This window comes from Haplochromis burtoni, unplaced genomic scaffold (genome assembly GCF_018398535.1).
Source record: "Haplochromis burtoni strain Fernald_Lab_line unplaced genomic scaffold, NCSU_Asbu1 Contig_24, whole genome shotgun sequence".
Taxonomy (NCBI): Eukaryota; Metazoa; Chordata; class Actinopteri; order Cichliformes; family Cichlidae; genus Haplochromis; species Haplochromis burtoni.
Window position 1 is genome coordinate 46,201 of NW_024582385.1, and position 22,300 is coordinate 68,500.

Consider the following 22,300-nt stretch of genomic DNA (forward strand, 5'->3'; position numbering starts at 1 on the left):
GATAAAGTGAGCTGAATCAGAGGAGCAAGATCATAGCATGTTTTGGCAAAGCATCTGGAGAAATGGCACAAGGCCAATCCCTCTTTCTCTACACTCATCCTTGCTTGAAGCTGATACATTTCTGCACAGATGTTGGCAAATTAGGGACACTTAAGTGAGGTCAACAGGCAGGAGTAGGGGACCAAATCTGTCCAGGGCTGGTGCCATACTAGATGTAACAAGGGAGCGCTACACCATAGAGGCATAGTTCCTCAAAAGAAACCAACCGGGAACTTATTGGTCTGAATCCTATGTGCCACTCATCCCAGGAATGCTGCGATTTGTGACAGCTGTGGGCAGAGTAGCAACAGTCAGTCCATCTTGGCAACTGTAAAGGAGGAACAGGTGGAACAGAGCCCAGATCCAACTGGGTCCTGCATGTACGATTTGCTGAATTGACCAAAGCATCATATTATCATCGTAATGCAGAAAAAAGCACTTTCATTATTTAAGTGGAGTGCTGCAAAATATGCGGTGAAAAACCTGCTACATAGCTGAATAAATCTTTGCGTTGTAAGAAGATGCAATCATTTTCGAATTTAAACTATGAGGATAGGGAAAGAAGTGTTATCTTGAAGTGCCTTGGGAACACATTATTACCAAATGAGCTTTAAACAAAAGCATATCAGCCACCTTTTCACTGGAGATGTATTTGTATTCTAATGTGCTGCACATCTGATTAATTCTGACCTTGGGTAGTGCATCAAAAGTATATAATTAATCCATTTCCATTTCAGTAAGCCCTGGGGTGCTATGGTTTCATCATCAGAAAGGCTGAGAAAGAATTAGGCTCATAGTCTTTCCTGCGCCTCCTTTATTAATGCTCCTGTAATTGGGCACTTGACTCAAATACACACACCAAAATGCCTTGATTCATCAAACTGATGACTAAAAATAAAAAAGACTGGTATTTGTTAGGAATATTACACAAAGAAAGTCATGTACTGGAAACAAGTTCATTAATTTTAAGTGTCAGTAGAACTGTTTTTTGGCAAATGTTTGAATACTGTACAGTATATACAACCTGATGTTTAAAAAGACTTTTGTAAGGCCTTGAAGTTTCAAAGCACCTTTTCTTAACTGTAAACCCTTTCGATTTGTGTCATTATAAAAGTTTTAATTGAGAACTAATGCATTGTCATAATTGTTTTGGACTACTTGGATGGATAACATTAAGTTGAAACAAATGTCTGACATAAAACGAAAGGAATGCCTTCTCTCTTGAAACTGAACCCTCAGCCCATGTTGTAACACTCTGCTCCACCTTCACTCTAACGTTGCTGCTCAGCTGGGGAAGGAGATTCGATTTTCCTCAGTACCACTTGCTGGAGACTGACTTATCTGGCTGAATATGATATCGTTTAGGTTTGCTCTGCTCTGTTCCTTTCCTGTAACCCCAATTCTCATGGGTTATAGACTGCAGCCAGTTATTGACTGAAATGGATGTTCACCCAAATATTAAAAGCAATCCTTATTTTAATTTGTTCAATTCATTTTGAACCCCTAAAAAACGGGGAACTGTGCATAAAATGTCTATGATTCCTAAAAGTTAATGCAATAGTTTTATTAAACTTTTAAATTAAAGCTGAAAGTCTGCACTTCAGTGTTACTGCTTGATTGTTTGATTTAAAATCCACTGTGATGGTGTGCAGAGGCCAAACTACAACAAAATGTGCCATAAAAACCTCTAAATCAAACTATAGTCTGCTCTTTTATGAATGATAGCTCTAATAGATGTGCTGGCTAGCACTGGGGTTAGGGGATTAAAAGTCCATGTTTTGCGCCATTTAGCCATGAAGTAAGATTTATCCAGCTAGCTAAACAAACTACTTCACATGCAGCAAGCCAACTCTAGTCACTAGAAAGAAAAATCAGCTATTATCTAGCTTAGAACTGGTTAAGCAGCTCACTAATTACAAAAACAGGGGTGTCAAAATCAGTACCACTGAGGGGTAAATAGGAGATGAGACACACATCACTGGCCAAACATAGTTTAACGATGAGTCAAGTAAGCAAGATTCATAAACGGCTGGGTTATGGTCTTGATTTTCAAATATCTGTATAAAATCATTGCCAAAAGAGTGAGCTGGTAACAATGTGCACCAACTCAATTTATTGTTAGTCAGTAAAGTCTAGTGATATAACTAAACGTAAGTAAGTAACAGAAAGTTAACAGTTTCAACAACTGTCAGATTTTGCAGTTGTACAGTCTGTACAAGTGTGAGGTTTTGCTATGCATAGAGGGTGCACTGACTAATCATGCCCTTTGATTAGTCAGTGCACCTGAAAAAATAATAAAGACAGAATTCTTCCTCATCAAACATTTTATAGTGACTTTCACAGGTCTTGATAATCACTGTTCAGATATTTGACCGCGTTAGCAGAGATTCGGGTTACTGTAAATGCAGGACTCAGCAAGCTGGCCTGACACAAACTATAATGACCACAGAGTCTGACTGCTGGGGAGGAGAAAAACGGTTAGAATGTAGCAACATTAGGCAAGCAGATGACAGATGTGCAAAATTTGTCTAGCCTAGATGACTTAAATTATGAGCAGATTAGCAGCGTTCATTCAGTCTGTCAGTTCAGGGTTATCTGTGTGTGGTGTGTGTGTGTGTGTGTGTGTGTGCGTGGGTGGGTGGGTGTGTGTGTGTGTGTGCTGCGTGCGTGCGTTGCGTGCGTGCGTGCGTGCGTGCGTGCGTGCGTTCTCCTGACCAAAGCGTCTCAGAGGGTGTGTTGTGTGTGTGTGTGTGCAATGGAGAGAGAGAGTTGTGTGCTGCATGACTGACATTTTATCTGTCAAACGGTACAATTTAAGCATATAACAGCCTGTTTTGGCTCATGTTGTTTAGACACCTTTATAAATTGAAGGCGCTGTACTGCAACCTGATTAATCCTCAAGACCTGAAAAGAACTTTTTGGATGTTTTCTTTGGTTATTGAATACAAGATGAGAAAGAATCCTCAGTCTGGCAAGTCATTTCCTTTTTCATTCCTATTTCATTAATGCTGCACGTGTTCTTCAGTCTTGCATTCCTTTTCTCCTCCTCATCATACACAATCAATCCTGCAGACGCTCCTTGACAGTATTAATTTTTGATTGGCAGATGAAGGCAAGTGCACTACAGAGACCTTTGGTCAAGGCGCTTATGAAATGCAGCTTGTAAAGATCCATCCTGCTCTCTGCTCCATGGCTCAGAGTCCATGTGTGGCTCGCTCATGCCTGCTGTCAGCTACCATTACCTAATTGGAATTGAGATGCATCTGGCTTTTTGTCGGCACTGCACTCCTGGTGGATGGAGATACCCTCGAAGCCTCACCCTACCCTCTGTCACCGAGGCTCTAATTCATGCCGTGCAGCTGGGTGAGGCTTTCTCACACCTGATGTGTATGCTCAAACAGTCATTTAAGGGAGAGAAAAAAGAAATGAGAGATGGCACCAAGCGGATCGCAGCAGACTACAGAAAGCCAGCTCCTGTGGTTCACCATGGTTAATAAGAGCACTGTTTAATTCATGAGATCTGTCATGCTACAGTGGCTTCATCGTCAGAGTTGGTTAAAAAAAATAGCAGCTTCTGTACTTCAAACTCTTCTATCTGTCAGGCTCAGTGACCTTGTAGCTCCAGGTCTGAGATCCATAGCGACAGTTCTGCAGCCACTCTTACATCCTCACAGCAGTGAGCTTCATGAAGCTGGATGAGCTATATCAACAAGCACGAAAAAGCTTGACTCACATTATTGATGGTGATTTTCTCCTCAGCATACACTCTGCAGAATGATTCCTCCTTGCATGGGAGAATATGTAAGTAGGCTCTCACATCAAATTGATTATAGCTTATTAATATCCATTAGCTTAGCACAGAAAGTACTGGCGAATGACCTCAATTTGCACTTTTTTTAAGAGAACCAGAGCTCTGACTAAAGGAAATATTAACTGACTTGAAATAACTTTGTTCCATGATTTGGCCTTTCCTCCCACTGGTGTTTTTCTCTAAAATGCAAAAAACGATGATGGAAATGAAAGGATGATTTGGTTTGAAGGATTTGTAGAGTCTTGAGAGTTTTATAAGTGCCTCTTGCCTTTCTTTTTGCTACACTTATTTCCATATTTACAGATATCTTCAGTAGTTTCTCATGTAAGGGTTTTTTTTTCTTTATCCCTGACAGAGGGGCTTTGGTTATCTCTTTTAACACAACAGAGAATAAAAGACTTGAGATTGAAAGGGTCATGAGGACAGCTTTGGTGAAATTTACAGCTTTCCCTTGAATACCAAAAGGTCTTCTGTCCTGAGAGGGATAGCTGATCTGTGACGTTCATTATTACTGAGAAGAAATGTGTAGGCCCCGCAGTGATCATACAGAAGACCAACATAATTTATCTGAAACAAAAGGCTGAATTATGCTTAGAAAGGCTTCTCAGCTCACTGCAGCAGTGGGCTGGTTTTTGGACTAATCAGTAGAGACAATGCACATTAAAGACTAAGACTAAGAGAAGTCCTCAGCTGGACTGAATGGTATTATAGTGACCATTTGTAGCTGAAGATCAGTTCAGATCAAGAAAGGAAAATTACCTCAGTGAAGCAATTAATAAAAACATTCAGATAAAGCCGCTGCATTATCCACACCAGCAAAGAGGTGACTGAATGACTTTTGTATTTAAAAGGAATCTATGACAACTAGTTACCTTAATATCACAGCTGATTGTTGCCACGATTCCTCTGATAACTACCTAAGAGGTAGACTTATGACACAGTACACCACATGAAATAAATTAGCAGTATTTGTTCACTATAGTTTTAGTTCCAGAAAACCACAAAGTCAAGCTCAGCCAGAATCCTGGCACATCGTCTGATCTCACAGCCAGCCGACAGAAGCTACTTTAGTCTGTCCACAATTGCTGTGCATCTGCAAACAACTTTGCAGCCCAGCTGTACCACAGCTCCTCCTTTCGAACTGCATCTGACTTAATTACTGTCATAAGGTGACTCTGCTGCCTGCTGTGTTCTGTACCTGGGTCTCACTACTATTCTCTCCTCATGCAGCTTTGCATTTACACATGAAAGGATGGGGAACGAGGTACAGATCCATGCTGCTGCAAGTGGAAATGATCTTCTTGTAATACAGTGGTCATGATGGAAACAGCCCTAAAGAATAACCCTGCAACCTTGCCCCAAGCTTACATTTCCACAGCTTTGTAAAATTTTATTACTTGTGTAGGCCAGTTATAGAATGAAATAGCCTTTTGTCATATTTCAGTTTATTCTGCCATGAATTCAGACGTCTGGGTTATAATTCTGTGCCTGATTTATAACTGTTTAGAATCAAAAAGAACAAATTTGCTAATAAATGTTTCTTTTCCTGAGGATATGCCATCAACAAACTATAGCAAGTTAGACTAAAATGTCAGAACTCTTAGTCACAGCTCAATTTCTTTTTACAGAACCTCAATGTGCATCTTTCACCTGATCTTTAGATTCACATCTCTCCCTCTCCAGGGCTGTGTAGAAAATCTAGAAAAAAGTGATTTGTTTTAATTTAGTATCATCACCGTCATGAATTCAGTCAACAGGAAATATCTGCATAGGCGAACATATAAACTTATTCATTAAAACAGATCACGGACTCATCCTTATTCATGCCTCCTTTGTCAGTGTTCTTTGTATATAGGAACAGACACATGTGGGAATGTGTTAAACTTCAACCTGCACATGTTATTTCTTGACTCCGTCTGCCTCTGGTTTCTGTCAAGAAGTTCATTTTTTCAAGAGGTGCAAGTGTTCAGTTTCTCACCAGTTCTCAGTGTAATGCGGACTGCTGAAGTCCATAAAGAGCACAAGCAGCACATCATTACCTGATGCCGGACTCAGTTACTGTGGGCACAGTATAAAATTTACAGAGCTTCACCTTTCAGTGTTTTTGTCCATTCCAGCCTAAGGTTAAAGCAACAGCAGCACTCCGCTGTGATGAACAGTTGCAGCCTGCTCATGATTTTGCAAGCATGCAGTACAAGGTGCAGTGATAGGTTCCTATGGAGATTTTCAAGTGTAATTCAATTTAGTTCAAATAAGTTTTTCTGTATAGACCCTATAGTAATCAGTGGGCTCATATGACCCCCTATGAGCACAAATGTTCTTGAGAGTGGGAAGGAAAAACTCCCTTTTAACAGGAAGAACCCTCTGGAAGAACCAGGCTCAGAGCCGGGTGGCCACCCACCGTGACTGGTTGGAGGTGAGGAGGGGAAGCCAGGACAAAGACACACTGTGGAAGAAAGCCAGAGATTAATAGTAACTAATTATTAAATGTAAAGTGGTGAATAAAAACATAGTGATTGAAAAGGTGAGTGAAGAAGTCATAAACACTCAGGCCCAGCAGCCTGGATCTATTGTAGTGTAATTAAAGGTGGACTCAGGGTCACCTGATCCAGCCCTAACTATAAGCTTTATTAAAAATGAAAGTCTTAAGCCTAATCTTAAAAGTAGAGGGTGTATGTCTCCGTCTCCTGAATTCAAACTGGGACCTTATTCCACAGAAGAGGGGCCTGGAAACCAAAGGCTCTGCTTGTTATTCTACTTTTAAATACTCTACCTTACCACAAGTTAACCAGAGCTCTGAGAGCAAAGTGCTCAATTGGGGTGATATAGTACTAAAGGTTTATTAAGATAAGATGGGGTCTGATTATTCAAGACTATCTGTGTGACGACCCTCCGAGCCTCACTCATAGCTTTGCTAGTATAACATAATCATGGTAGCTTGCACTGAGGTCTCTTGGGAAAATGAAACCTGCTTCAGGACTTCCATTTAAACACCTAGTATTTCTCAAACAGACAGCTAGGTCTCACATCAACACGCTCACTCCTACTCCGCCTCTGCCGTAATGACTTACGCCTGGATGACCTCACGGAAGCTTACTGAAGGGGCTTCACCTGCCTTGTCCTCACTGACCACCTCCCACAGTGCCATCTGGAACCTTTTTTTTCAAATAACAGAGGTCTTCTCTCTGTATGCGCTTGCCTGTTTATTTGACTGTGCATCAGTGCCTGTGTGCTCTGAAGCGTTCAGCAGCTCTGCACTGACATCCATGTAAACACTGCTCTGTGGCAAATTACGGATCTCACCTTTTATCTAACAGTAAAATCTGAACGATCCAGGGTGCATGTTTTCCACCCCCTTCTGTGTGCCTATCAGAATAAATTCACTTATTAAGAACACTAGAAAAACAGGTTTTATTCTTATACAAAGCCTATAAATATTCATTGATATTTACTAAAGATGATTCCTTGATGATGAATTAGAACGATATATACTTATGTTTACTTTGCAATAAATATTTGATTTATAAATATTCTCTTCATCCAACAGGAAAATAACTTGAAACATTACATATGTGTATCTGCGGGTTTAATTTTAGCTCTGACTTCCTTTTTACCTGTCGAGGATCAAGGTGGTGGTCGTGGTATGACTATGTCTAAGCACATTGGTTAAGCTAGTAAGCGAAGATCAGTGTTATAGTTCATGTTTCTGTGACAGATGTGTGGCAAAGCATAAGAAATGATTAGTTGAGACATATTGTGTCCCCCTGAGAAAAAGTGTACGACTTCTTTGGTCTGAATTTGCTTTATACTTTCTATTTATTTTGCTGGCCCCATGCTTTAGATTCCCCCAAGCCTGACTTTACAGGCCTGTGCTGGAATTACTAAGACTGGAGAAACGCTATTATTAACCCGAAGAAATCCAAGCGTACCCTGTATGCCGCAGATTATTTTTCTGTTTTTACTTTGAGGGATAGAGGGGCATGGGGCGAGATGCTGCCATGGAGAATTTTGTGTGACAGAAGCTTTCAGTTTGTCTGTCTATCACTTTGTTAGATGTGAGACATGTAGGATATAAATACACTGCCTAGATACCCTTGTCTCCATCCTTCGCCAACCCCACCCCCCCTCACGTGGTCCTCTGATTGCACATTGCCCGCCTCCCATGGCTCCTCATGGAGGCTGGAGGTCCGCCTGAGTGCTAAGAGTGCTTTGCCCTCCATGACTCTGATAAGGACCTCAAAATAGCAAAAGCCTCCGTCAGTGTCAAATTGGCCAGCCACTGCAGTGTAATGAGCAAAACCACTGACAGGGCAGATGCAGCACTTTTATTGCATTAGCCTTGTCTTCGTTTCTGTCTCCATGTCTATGAGGAGAGAAGAGAAATTAGAAAAAACATATGTGAACTGGCAGAGCAGGATCTATTTTACTGGCCTAGAGAAGTGTACCTTTTAGGAAACATGTAACATTGCAGCACACAGTTGTTTGGTCTCTGGATCCACGTCTATTTTACTGGTCAGATAAAATGTCTTCACCATGTAGACAGACAAGCTGAGCTGCATGCAGTGACCCAGATAAAACACCTGGGGCCAGCAGGGAAAAAGACTGCACACACAAGAAAGAGCTTCGGTAAAGGGTGAAATAAACATAAGATATATTGTACATTTTATTTTATTGTTTTAAGTTCTACGTGGAGGTTTTACAGTGCTTGCTGTGGATATAAAAGCCACCCACACAATTCCACCAAGTTCACAATTCAGTTGTGATTAAATGATCATATCTATAGTGCAAATAATAAAAAAGTTTTTTCCAGTCTCAGATCACATTAGCCTGAATTTATTTTAAACATCAGTTATTTCCCATAATAGCAAACCATAACCAGACCTTAACATCTACTCATTAAAGGAAATGACCTGAGCTATTTCTGTGTTTTAAATTCACACATTAAATAGTGAGACTAGAGCTACACTAGTCTGTCTTTTTAACAGCTTTTTTTGGACAAGTTTGTAATGCTGGTCAAGTTACACTCCATAGACACAATAGATTTAGAAAAAGTTTCAGAGGCGTGTTATTATTTGACTACGAGGCAGGATTACTAAAGACCAAACTTTTATCCACCGAGTAAATGTTTCCACGTCTTTTGTTCTCTGCTGCCACTCACGTGGTTCTGTGCCATTATATGCCTGTCCCGAGTGAAATTACTTCAAAATATCATGAGACAAGTAGGAAAAAGAGACAAGTTAGAAAAGAGGGACGCGATCAATTTCTTAGTACAGTTTGCAACACAAAACTGCAAGAAACCACAAGGGTAGCCATAAATAAGTGAAACTGAGATCTGGCAGACACACACCTGGATAACTGACAACTTCACTCCCTCAGACATAGACACAAGGATTCATTTTTCACAAAAATGCTAGCTGGCAGAAAAAGTCCATATGTATTAATGTGTGGTTCAGAAATGCCAACAAGCTTTCAGAGTCGGACTAGCGAGGCAGACAGAAAATGAACCAGACTACTGAGCTTGTTCACTCTGTGTATGAACATAGAATACTACACTAAATGATTTACTAATGCACTGACTCTGAAATGGAGTGACAGTGCATTATGTGAAAAAGCATGTCAGCCCTTAAGATATGAGTTAATTACTCAGTTGGTGAATCTTTGACTGTGTGAGGAGCTGAATCAGCAAAGTCCACAGAGCTTAAACAGCTGACTCTGTTGCCTTTCCATTATCAGCACTGAAGTGGTTTTGTGCCAAAACCGATCAATGACATCTAAACGTATGTAGATAGAGGTATTATTACTACATTAGGTTGTCCCTAATCTGTGTTCAGGAAATGTTGCCTATATTTAGAAAGTCTAGAAATACAAAAAAATATAGTTTGAACTGTCAAAAGCATTGTCTCTCTGTCCCCTGATGTTATAATTGGGCAAAAATCCTGTTATAATCCTTTTGAGGTCAGTTACCTCTGGGGGGTAAGAAATAGACCTCAGAACAAACAGTCACTAGTTTGAGTCTTTCTTGTGTAAATAGGGTCTGTTCATGACTTCTCATAAGAAAGATTTATTTAAATTATTTTGTTCTAATAGTTCAAAAATAACATAAACCATTTTTTTCATACATTTTAAGAAAGCTGTCCAAGCAGCATTCAGTATGTGAACATCCAGTCTTTAGTGTTGGCATTGTTTGTCATTTGTGGCTACTTTTTTGCCTAAGACTAGACATTGAAAAAAGATGGTGAGCAAATGGTTTTTAATGCCATCCATCCATCCATCCATCCATCCATCCATCCATTTAAATTCTTAAATGCTGGAGCCTATCCCAGCTGTCATAGGGCGAGAGGCGGGGTACACCCTGGACAGATTGCCAGTCTGTCACAGGGCTAACACACAGGGATAGACAACCACCATGCCATGCCACCGTGCTGGCCCTGTGGCATGGTGCCTCATCGACTAAGGGACCAAGGCAGATAGCTGAAAAAGGCATCAGAAATTATTTTGGTATCCTAAATCTTTCTCTCCAATTTTGGACCAGCTTCATGTCTAAACTTAGCAGATCCAAGTATTTTATATAATCCAGTTTTTTTGCTATTGGTTATTGGTATAAAGCATATAATAGCAAAAATGTGTTCACAGTGTAAATTTTAGATGAGAGTCAGGTGTATTGCCATACATTGAAAAGCCCCATTTTCTATGTCTTTGACCATATGTTTCATAATATGGCCATAATTTGCCATACACAGAATCCAGTTGGCATGCTGGCTTTCAGAGTTATTATTGAGCTGTACACTGTGACAAACATGGATACTACAGGCACAGTCTAAATGAATGTACTCCCTAGGACTAGCTGTTGGTCCTACCAAAACGATAAATATTTTTTCCACAAGCAGTAAATGCAAGACCCTCTAAATTTCAAGGTGGACACACAATCAGGTGTGTGTGTGTGTGTGTGTGTGTGTGTGTGTGTGTGTGTGTGTGTGTGTGTGTGTGTGTGTGTGTGTGTGTGTTGTGCTTTATCCATCCATCCTTTCATCCATCCATTCTCTTCCGCTTGTCCTTAACTGAAATTAACTTTAATGTCAAGCTATTTGATGAGTGACCATTGACTACAATCATTGCAGGCAGAGGAAGGATTTGGTGCAGACCAACTTTTAATATTATTATTTATCAAATTCTTTTATTACAGAGCTTAACATGGAACAATGGAGCACTTGTGACCTCTACTAGCATTTAGCAGCAACCCTATTTTGGTAGTTGACTGCACTGCTACAATGCTGCTAATGAGCCCAGCATGCCAGGGCTGTTTCCATGCTTCCTAAAAGGCCATGCAACAATTTTGTATATCATAACCTATCTGGCTTTCATGGTCCATAGAAGATGAGACTACTGACTTTTTCATTTTTCATTTTTCTTATTCATTGAACCTTTTTAACATTTTAATAGATTGGAATCAAAGTTTGTACAGATATTAAATAAACCCCTCTAGAAGTTCAGATAATTAATGAACCAAATTAACACGAGTCTATGCACCGATGTCCTTCTGTCTAAATTTAAATGTTCTATTTTTTTTTTCAATTACAGTTGTGTGCATTCTTGCTTAGTATGATGCAAAACTATCATTGCCAAGACCCAAGAAGAACTCCACTTCGTGAAACACAAGTGTTTGCTGCAAATACCAGCAATGCTGGTGAATGTTGACTCTCTTTTGGCAAAGCGAGCTGAGGGGATTTTGTTTCATCTACTTGCAAAAGCGCCAAAGCATCCATCTGGTATTTGAAAAGCTGTACATCCAATGAGTAAATCCAGTCACAATATTGCAATATTGCCTTTGATCACTGTGGGAATTTCCAAGTGGAGATGTTAGATGCATGCCAGTGCGAGAGGAAAAACAAATGGCTTGCCTGGGGTGAGAGAGCAGCAGAAGGCTTGTGTGCAGTCTGCTGGTACACGTGTCTGGCTTTGGCTATAATGAGGACACCACAGAGTCACTGTTTGTAGTGTTTACGGCAACTGGGGCACCTCAAGGTCACACAGAGTCACAACACACAGCAGGAAGTTTTTCCAAAAGCAAACAATTTGTCTATTACTGCTCACATTTATATGTATGAGCATCACTGAAGTTTATGTCTTGATACATGCTCAATCCTCCAGGTAAGTAAATCCCAAAAGATTGATTCTGTTCATCTGGACGTAGCGTTTTCAGTGGGAGAAACGTTTTGTCAGGTGACTTCTTCAGTCTCAGCTGACTGCAGGTTTCCCCAACCTCATAAATACTACATTTGCACAATGACTGAAACCAGCCCACTGAATGAACAATGGGCTGGGAGGTCAGTTCCTTGATCACTGAAGTTTAAACTTTTCACACGCTTCCAAGTCATCGGTTCTAAAAGCAACCTGTTCAGGCACCAAATAATTTGGCTTGTTGCCACTTTACACCTTCCTATTAGACCATGTAGTTACTGTACATAATGAAAGTTTTATGCAGGAATTACAGCCCCATCATTTGCAACAATTTTCTAAACCTCAGGAATCTTTCAGCCATGATTCATGTCCTGAACTATCCCTGTAAATCCCTGGGAACACCGACACCCACAGACTGTATGCTCACACCGGAGTGATTGAAAACACCTGCTAGATCCTGCTACTGCTACTTTTTACTCAGAGATTTGTAACATTTTGCTCAATAAATGAATATATAATAAAAGCTGGTGTTTCCATTTGTTTAATTGAGTTGTCTTAATCTATTTTTTGGTTGTTGTTTGAAATTCAGAAACCCTATATAATAGTTTTAGTCTTTAGATGCTCGTTAACCTGATTGAACAGGGATAGTTTCCTGCTCCTGCAGTGGACTTCAAAAGTGTTCTTCCTGAACTTAGAGGCTAATGGTAACAGCAGTGATTATTTAGAAGTTAAGATAATGATTCAGTTTGAAAGGTAATATTGCTTTTAGCTACAGTGCAGTCATCATTGCAGAGACACTAAAACCACTTATGTGATTCCCTGGTGTCATTTTGATGGAAGAATAACCATCACTGTTATGTGATTAGTTTTAGAAACTTTATCTCTTTATTTCTCTCAACTTTAAAACCAATTCCTTTTTGACTTTGTGAAATTGTAAAACCCTAAAACACAAAAGTAAAAATAACATGCTTAGTAGAGGTGGGAATCACCATACATCCCACGATACGATATTATCACAATACTTAACGCACGATACGATATTATCACAATACTTAACGCACGATACGATATTATTGCAATTTTTAAAAATATTTTGTGATATTCAGATTCTGTACATAAAGGTAAACTTTATCAATATTCATTTTATCTAATATCAAAGTCTCACACTCAGTCTTTCTCTCATTTCAGTCAGTTTTATTGTTGACAAACTGAACGGTTTGTATTACAGTCTAGTCCAACTTAACTGAATGCAACCATCTGGTACAATTATAGCTATTCTGAACTATGCAATTTATGAAAACTATGCAGCCCATTCAGCAACTGAAGAATTTGAAAGTAAATTAAAACAAAATATAATTTTACATTAAATAAAAAAGTTTTAAACTTAATTAAAATAAAACATGTCTTAAATTTAGTTTATTGCTGCCAAAAAAAAAGTTAAACACATTTGGACAGTGAAGGAATGTCAGGATTCTTGCTCAGAAAAAGGAGCTGATCAACATGCTCTGAAGTCAGAGCATGTTCCAGTCCACAAAAATTTTTTGTAACAAAATATCGATTTCTGCTGTCCCTGTATCGATACATTATTAGCAAACAAAATATCACGATACTACACAGTATCGATTTTTTCCCCCACCCCTAATGCTTAGTATAAAATATTAATAGGGTAACATAATATTACTCTGCATTTTTTAAGAAGGCAATATCCTCATTGCTGTTTTATTCAACCGGGGTTAATCCGCTGCCTGACATGTCTCGCTCACCCTGTCCATCCAATTCCCAACAAGTGTGGTAAAAGTAAGATTGGCTGAGTAAGAAAGGGGGGTGGGGGATTTGTGAACACAATGTAGGTTTAGTGAAAGCAGCTGGAGTTTTGAGTGAATGGAGAAAGAAAGGAGTGTTGTTCTGAGTGCTAGAAGTAAATCTGAGACTTCAAGAAGTCTCCAGCCACCTCTATTATTCAAAAGACACAAGGAACACAATGAAAACAAAAGAGGCAGTGGACTGTGTAAAGACGTGTGTGTGTGTGTGTGTGTGTGTGTGTGTGTGTGTGTGTGTGTGTGTTGTGCTTGGTTCAACTTCTTACCATGTCAAACTAGAATGTTTGATGCAGTCGGTGCATAATTCAGAAGCACTGTATCTGCCTATACTCTCTGGGACAAATTATACTATAGACCAACCAGAGGCATCAGTTTTGTTCCGTTTTTAATTCAGTTTAGTTCAGATTCCAAAGGGGATTTTCTTTTTGTGAGAACATTTATAGTATTAAGGGCAGCGGGCATCAATTTATATTTAAGGTGCTGATGCTGATTCAGTTCACTCACTTAAGTCTACCTTCTTTACCAGCTTTATAGCATCTAGGGTTTTAAAATCAGTTCTACAGCTCAAATGACATCTTTCTGAAGTCAATTAGTTAAATCCAAAAGGGGCAGTGAATATCAGAGTAGAAAAACAGATCACATTCTGGACACAAAGAAAAATCAACAGAAATTTAATTTTGACTTCTGTTTCAAAATTTAAGGTGCATTTACATTTATCCAAAACAGTTGTAGTTCCTACTAAAAGAACTTGTGTGACTATTTAATTTGAGAAAATTAGCAGACAGTGTGATTTCATTTCAGTCAGTGATTTACAACAGTCGATGAGAGAACAAGGTGTAAGAATGGCTTTAGGTTTAGCAGACAGATAGAGATGGATGTCATCAGTGGGGCGATCGTGGCTCAAGAGTTAGGAGTTCGCCTTGTAATCGGAAGGTTGTCGATTCGAACCCCGGCTCTGACAGTCTTGGTCGTTGTGTCCTTGGGCAAGACACTTCACCCGTTGCCTACTTGTGGTAGTCAGAGGGCCCGGTGGCACCGGTGTCCGGCAGCCTCGCCTCTGTCAGTGCGCCCCAGGGTGGCTGTGGCTACGATGTAGCTTGTCATCACCAGTGTGTGTGAATGGGTGGATGACTGGATGTGTAAAGTGCTTTGGGGACCTTAGGGACTAGTAAGGCGCTATACAAATACAGACCATATAAACATTAAAATGTGTGCAAATTTTCCTTAAGATGTGACCCACAGGTAGGAGATAAATAATAAATGACAGAGCCCTGGGGAACACCACTGACAACTACGCAAGCTGAAATTATTTAATTGTACATATTGATTGCAATATGAGTACAATTTAAACCAGGCCTGTGAGATGTCAACAAGCATATTTTATCTCTTCAAAGGCATATCATGAGAGGCTTTATCAAAAAGGTAAATTTGCAGTTGGATGATAATTATTTAGGTTGAAAGGATTTGCACCAGGTTTCTTAAGAATTTTAATGAATAAGAGACTAGGGAAGAATGTATAATGTCAGCTATTAAAGTGGAAGGAGGGGACAAACAAGATGAGAAGTGGATAAAGATGAGAGGTAGAAGGTGTAGATTTAACAAATCCAGATATTTCCTCAACAATTCAAGCTAGAAAAAAGAAGATGGGATCAGACAGTGTATATATATTTGGACTGACCTAGAAGAGCCTTCTTGAGTGGTCAGTAGATGGTCAGTAGATGTTGTTTACAGTAGACAAAAGAGTCTTAGCTGTTCCTTCACCAGTAATTAGTGTTAAATAATATTCAGATTTAGCTGTAAATAGAGTGTTCTTATCATTTATGAACTACAAGACCAGCGTTAGTAATAAGGTGTTCCAAGCAGCAGCCTTTAACTTTAGCTGATGTAATTATGGGGTGATATAGAGAGTGGGGTGCATGAAAGAAAATGACAGAAAAAGAAATAATCAAAGTTCTCAAAGGAAGACATCGAAGTCTGCTGTTACAGAAGGATACCCATTCATCAGAAGTAGATAAATTGTGTCTATTAGGCAGACTGTCATTGGAGAAGATAATAATAATATCAGTTTTCTTAATGCTGCATGAAATAGAGTCAAAAGAGTTAGACGTAGATAATATTAAACTGACATTTATATATATATATATATATATATATATATATATACACATATATATATAGATGTAGATATATAAAATCACCCAACACAATAAGACAATACTGTCCACCTCTCATCATGAGCGCAGGGGACAGATGCAGGAACACCTGATTAAGCTGTGCAAAACCATCGGGTTGCTGCCAGGTCTCAGTCAAAAAGAAAATTAAACTTATAGTTGTCCAGCAGATTGCAAAAAAGAAGACCCTGGTGGATAAATGTACATTAAATACCCTGAAGAAGATTTTATTTGACCAAACTGTAGCAACCTCACTGTGTTAGTTAGTACACAGTGGCCTGTGTGATAGTTGAAGTTTTCTATAGGCACAAAATAAATGTATGTCTGATGGGCATGACAGAAAATATTCCAGTGGTGAAAATCCAGTGCTGGTGGTGACTTAAAAGAATTAAACAGAAGCTGAAGAAGCTCCACTGCTGTCTACTAATATACTGGTTTAACTGGGTGGAAGGTGGAAATGGAAAATGCAGAAGTTTCCAAATGGGGATGGCAGGGTGACAGCAACAGAATGAAGACTGATGAAAAAGAACTCCAGTAGAAAATGACAGCGTATACACTGTCCATTAAATGAAGAGACAGCAAATTTTCAGTGGAGGGCTCAACTGGATAGTGAAGCTTCTATTAAATATTTAGGATGGCAGGTGAGAACTTTAATTTCTTTGATGTGAGCTTATCAAATTTTTGACACCTGTATAAAAAAGGTATCTGTATCAAAATTTCTTTCAAAGGCCATGCTCAGCTCTCCGCCTGCATGACCTGATGGTAGTCATGTCTGTGTCTGGCAGCAGTGATAGCAGGCTGGCTGAATAGCTACACAGTCTCTTGGCTGTGACCCATCTTTCCAACAATAAACATGGAGCCATGGTTCTGGATTTGAGTTAGTAGGGAACTTATATGTAAGGGTAAAAAAACATCTGATTCAACTACACTGCAATATGAAAATATTTTCCACCAGTACTCTAAAGACAAATGCATTTTATGTAGGCTTCATTGTGCTGTAGTACATTGAAAGCACTGACATGCCTTGTTTGTATAGTGCAGGATTAAACTGGCATGACAGCAATGAAAGACTAAGAGTGGAATTTCAGGTCCATTGGAATGCCATTAGACATTACCATCTGGCTGATCCATGAATGATCGTATACTAGGAGTCATATTGGCTATGCAGGAGCTTTGATGAACAAATCCCTATTCTACAACAGAGTGAGAGTCACAAATGGGCAACCAAACAGACAATTTAATTGAAGACATGTTATGATGTTTTGGGTCTTTGTTTCTGTTTCAGTGTATGACTGAAATATAAATGACCCTTTCTCTGGTTTATTTATTCATGAAAAAAAAATGAATTTACAAGCAAAAGCACAGCTGAAGTCACATATATAGGTGAAAGGTACTTAGCTTCTATCTATATGTGACCAAAGGTCATTAAGCAATCAGCTGAAGGGCAACAGTGCACCAACACATCAGCAGGAACAGGAAGAAGGTTGAAATAGGTTTAAGCTAAACAAGGAATTCTCATTGGATCTGCCTTGATAGCTTCCATAATAATTTTAAACTCAAACAGAGAAACTAGCTTTTTCAGCTCTACATCATTTCCCTATGGGCTGTGGGAGCACAGTACATTCAAGCCCTTTGGTCTAATTCTGTTTGCCTCAATGAGACAAAGAAGAAAAAAATCACACAGTTTCAAACACAGTTATTTTCCACCAGGTTTTCAAGACACACAGCAGCTTGGAAAGCAGAGCGAGCTTTACAGACGAAGTGTTGAAAAAGTTTACAAGGAACAATGACAAGACGTTCAATGTGACGTATAAATCTCTGTGCTCCGCGACAGATGCTGCTGAAGTCACAGACAGTGGGAGGAAGACTGTGTTTATCAAGCACTCTTTTATATAACAATAGACATGCAGGGGTTTTTTAGAATCCTAATGACTCCATACTGTGGGTAGGTTATGAGTTTGTAAATATTAGTATTGTAATAACAGCAGGGCACAATGGGCACAATGTATGTGGAAACTCTTAGACATATTATGTTATACCTTTTTTTGTAGAACAATTAGGAGACTAGACAGAAAACAGGGAACAGTGTGGTGGGAACAGGGGTGGTGTGCAACGTATGTGGGAACTATAGATGGGTAGAAAACTAACATCCACAGTGACCCAGAAGAAGTAGCTCTGTACAATAACATCAATAGATGACAGCTAATATCGAAGCTGGAAAGTGCAACTGGACTAAATGATGCCCAGCCACACGCGATGACAGATGCTGAGCTAAGGATGAAGATTGTGGCCAGAGGAGATGCTTGCAGATGTGAACACTGCTCTGAGCCCAACACACGTCTACCGGTATCAGTGAAACTACTCACATATGCTACTGCCACACTAATCCTAGAATAATTTGGGTATGATCAAAGTTAACTACGGTGCAGAAGGTGAGCTTAATGAAAAAGAGGTACAACAAGATATTCATGAGTGAGGCTTTAGAAATTGCCAAGCAAAGGCTCACAGCTGTGGTCATTAGGCTCAAGGTATATAACACGGAAGCAAGTAATAAAATAAAAAGAATAAAATATAAGATAGAAATGCAAAGTGGCTGATGGCCCTAAGTGTAGACCACAGCAACTTCCCAGACCAAGAGCCAGTCAATATCTCAATGAGTCTTCAGAGTCGAGAGCTGCACAGCACAAGGACCTGACTGGAGAAAGTAACAGCACACCATGATTGCCTGACAATGCAGGACAATCTTGATCATTAAGAATCCCTGCAAGGGTACAATATCATCAAACTACTAGCTGATTACCTGCCTCGCCACAATATGGAAACTCCTCTCAGTCATCACAGCAACTAAACTGAATATGTGCATGGGCATGTGACCTAATACATGGGTACAGCTCAGAAAGACATTGGAAATAATACCAGAGGGCCAAAGCAACAGCTCTTGGTTGACAGAGCAGGTTGATAGACTCCAAGGCCAGGCAGACCAACCTGCGCACCACTGGCATTGACTAAAAGAAAAACTTGAAACTCAATGCCCCACATGTGGATACTGGTGTGCTAATAACATTCATCAGGGACTTACTGGGACTGTGGAAGACAACACACAAATCACCATCAATTGTGTGCTATACCAAGGTGACGTCTTGTCCCTGCTGCTCTTCCGCATATACATTAAACCCCAAGTCCATTCATTACCAAGAGTTGATATGAATTCAGGACTGAAGTGGTCATCAGCAACCTCCTGTACAAGGTGAACATCAAACTGTAGGCTGAGACTAAATAAAATATTCACAACTGATCCACCTAACCTCAGGATGTCATTTGAACTGGGTAAGTAAATGGCCTGCATTTGTATAGCGCTTTACTTAGTCCCTAAGGACCCCAAAGCGCTTTACACTACATTCAGTCATTCACACACTGGTGATGGCAGCTACATTGTAGCCACAGCCACCCTGGGGCACACTGACAGAGGCAAGGCTGCTGGCGCTACCATTCCCTCTGACCACCACCAGTAGGCAAACATGGGGTTAGTATCTTGCCCAAAAATATTTGGCATGCAGCCAGGAGGCAGCCTGGGATCAAACCACCGACCTTCTGATTAGTGGCTGACCTGCTCTGCCACCTGAGCTACAGCCACCCAGTATGAGCTAAGGAGAGGAGGTGAGCTCATTGTCCAGTCATTTGGACTGGATAAGGAATGCTTGCAGGTGGAGCTACAAGAAGCCAGAATAGCACATAAACAGGAAAGCTAAAACTAGCTGAGTGTTGCCAAACGGGAAGTCCAACTGAAGTCCAGCACCCTGAGGCTCTATGACCAACTGAAAAAGGACGTTTATGTTGACTAAAGGAAAAAGTGGGGACAAATAGCCAAATGATATCACATTGGATATTTGCAGGATGACTCTGAGAAGATTGAGTTTTCAAACTAAATAAATAATAAAAACAAAACCTGGAATTAAAGAGATAAGCTCTATGTCATCTTGTCAACAACAAGATGTGCATAATTTCTGATTTTTACTTTTTTTTTTATGTTAAAATGTAGGAAAGGCAAGATTTTAGATTTTCATCTCATACATAATGATTGAAGTTCCCAAACGTTATTGAAGATGCACATTAAATCGAAGTATTTATTTACACATTATAGAGTCATATTTATATCTTATTGGTACTTTGTAATCTTGGTGTTAGGAGGGTTTGTACACATTATTTGGTGTTTCCCTTAGTCTACAAACACAGCTTATGGAATGTTGAGAAGCTTTGATTGCCCCTTTTTTGATAATTGAGTTTTAATGCTACATCATCACAGATTCCAAATACAAACCTAGAGAGCAGAGCCTGAACACAAGCGTGTGGTTGAAACAGCTACACCTGATTCATACCACAATATTGCCTGAATTACAGATTTTGATGTTATGTAATACAATTCAAATGCATTCTAGCATTATTAGACATACTTCTATATTTAGATATAATTGCTGCAGTAATGATGTACACAGTGAGCACTGTGCTTATTTTAAACGAGGCTTTTATGAGATCTATCACTGACAAATGTTGGTTGATCCTGTCAAAGACAAAAGCACCTTAAAGTATATGAGATTATTTTTGCTGTTGTGAAACAGTTTGAACGAACCGGAACAGTTCGTATAGCATTTTTCAGGCTGCACCACTTGTCATCACAGACATGACATACAAGACTGGGGTTGCTCTTTCATGTGAACAAGGTGATACGGCAGCTGTCAATGGGATGACAGTTGAAAGCAGGTATGAGCAGGACTGGCCATGTAAAGTTAATATTTAATTAAAGCCGGCCATATACTATTGGCCACAGTAACAGAGTGTTAAGTTCAGCATTTCACACATGATAGATTCCTCTAGAACTGAAAGAGTATTTACAGATTCATGTTCCTCTAGAACTGAAAGAGTATTTACAGATTCATGTTTTATTGCTGGCCTTTATTATCTGTCAATGTGTTTTTGTACTCATATTACCAAATTTTTAATGTAGTCAAGGAAACTTGATATTTTTATTTTCTTAGTCAAAATGCTGTACACAGCAATACAGTATACAGAAGGCAGAGGTACCCTATTTATCTGCAACTGCAGATAAGTTACCATAACTACAGCATATGGGCCCAGTAGTGAGGGCCTCCCACATTGTGTCAACTATAAATTCTAGTCTGTGTGAGTGATGCTTTCGGTAGCTATGGAAACCTAATATAATAGAACCCCCCTCCCCCCTCCCTCCCTCCTCCTCCTCCCTGGCGCGCTCTCTCTCTCTCTCCGGTTTATCTCCATGTCTCTCTCCCTCTCTCCATCCCCAGCAAGGCTCTTCAGTCTACTTTGCGCATGTACAGTCAGCCAAATAGAGCATTGCATCGACTCCAAGATGGCGAAAACACGTCTGGCTTGGCTCTTGACTCTCCTCTCAACTCAGTGTAAGTGCAAAAAATATTTTAACCGACTACTACTTTGTCTTTTATCCGCTCGAGGAAGGTGGCCGCCAAATGCCATCCACTACTACATCTGTTTGGTCGATTTTTCTTTTACACCAACAGTAAGTGGAAAAGAGAGTGCCTCAGAAGTAACCGTGTAGACTCAACTAACGTTAAACTTAAACCAGACTGACAGCGAGTTCGGTCTCTTCGACGTGAAGTAAATATAGTTAATGAAGTGACCAAAATAGTCGCCATTTTTAACTTAATGTCAACGCGAGTCTGGCAAATGCACGGCTGGAGTGATTGTTTGAAGCGTCCATTGTTACTGAAAAACATCGCTCAGACTACTCTCAAGTATTGATTTTATTGGAATAATGCCGCCGTTAACAGGAGTGACAGATATATCTACATGTAACTACACATCAGGAAAGCAGGGCTGTCTGAGCTGAACGTTCAGATCTTAGGTTTAGCGGCACATTTGGAGTCGCTAAGCCGACACGTTTTCTGTGCGCGCGTGTCCTGGCTCTGAAAAAGTTTCTCTACAGCATGAAGACAAACTTTTCGTTGGGAAATTAAACATGAATTAAGGCGGTTTCGTAGCTTGTGCCGTTAACTATTTAATGCGGGTTTGAAGCTGCGGTGATGATGTTGGAAGTACTGACGCGAGATAACGGATTTTTCCTACAGCGGAATAAAAGCAGGCTGACCGCGGGAGGAGCCAGGCAGACCAGCAAAGCGTCCTCCACCCCCCTCCTCATCATCTTTCTCCTCCACTCCAACGCTTTCAAACCGCGACACGGCTGGTGAACCGACAAAGCCGAAATAAAATTAATTCTTTTTATGCTAACC

At 39.9% G+C, this 22,300-nt stretch overlaps 1 protein-coding gene across 1 annotated transcript in view; it reads left to right on the forward strand.

Annotated features, from left to right (window-relative positions):
• The first annotated feature begins 21,281 nt into the window (after positions 1–21,281).
• The window catches only part of jam3b (junctional adhesion molecule 3b), a 49,341-nt gene continuing 48,322 nt past the window's right edge, over positions 21,282–22,300 (forward strand). Inside the window, exon 1 of the mRNA XM_005947795.3 lies at positions 21,282–21,451. Coding sequence (XP_005947857.1) covers positions 21,310–21,451 — 142 coding nt within the window. The 5' untranslated portion in view covers positions 21,282–21,309. The remainder of the gene's footprint in view (positions 21,452–22,300) is intronic.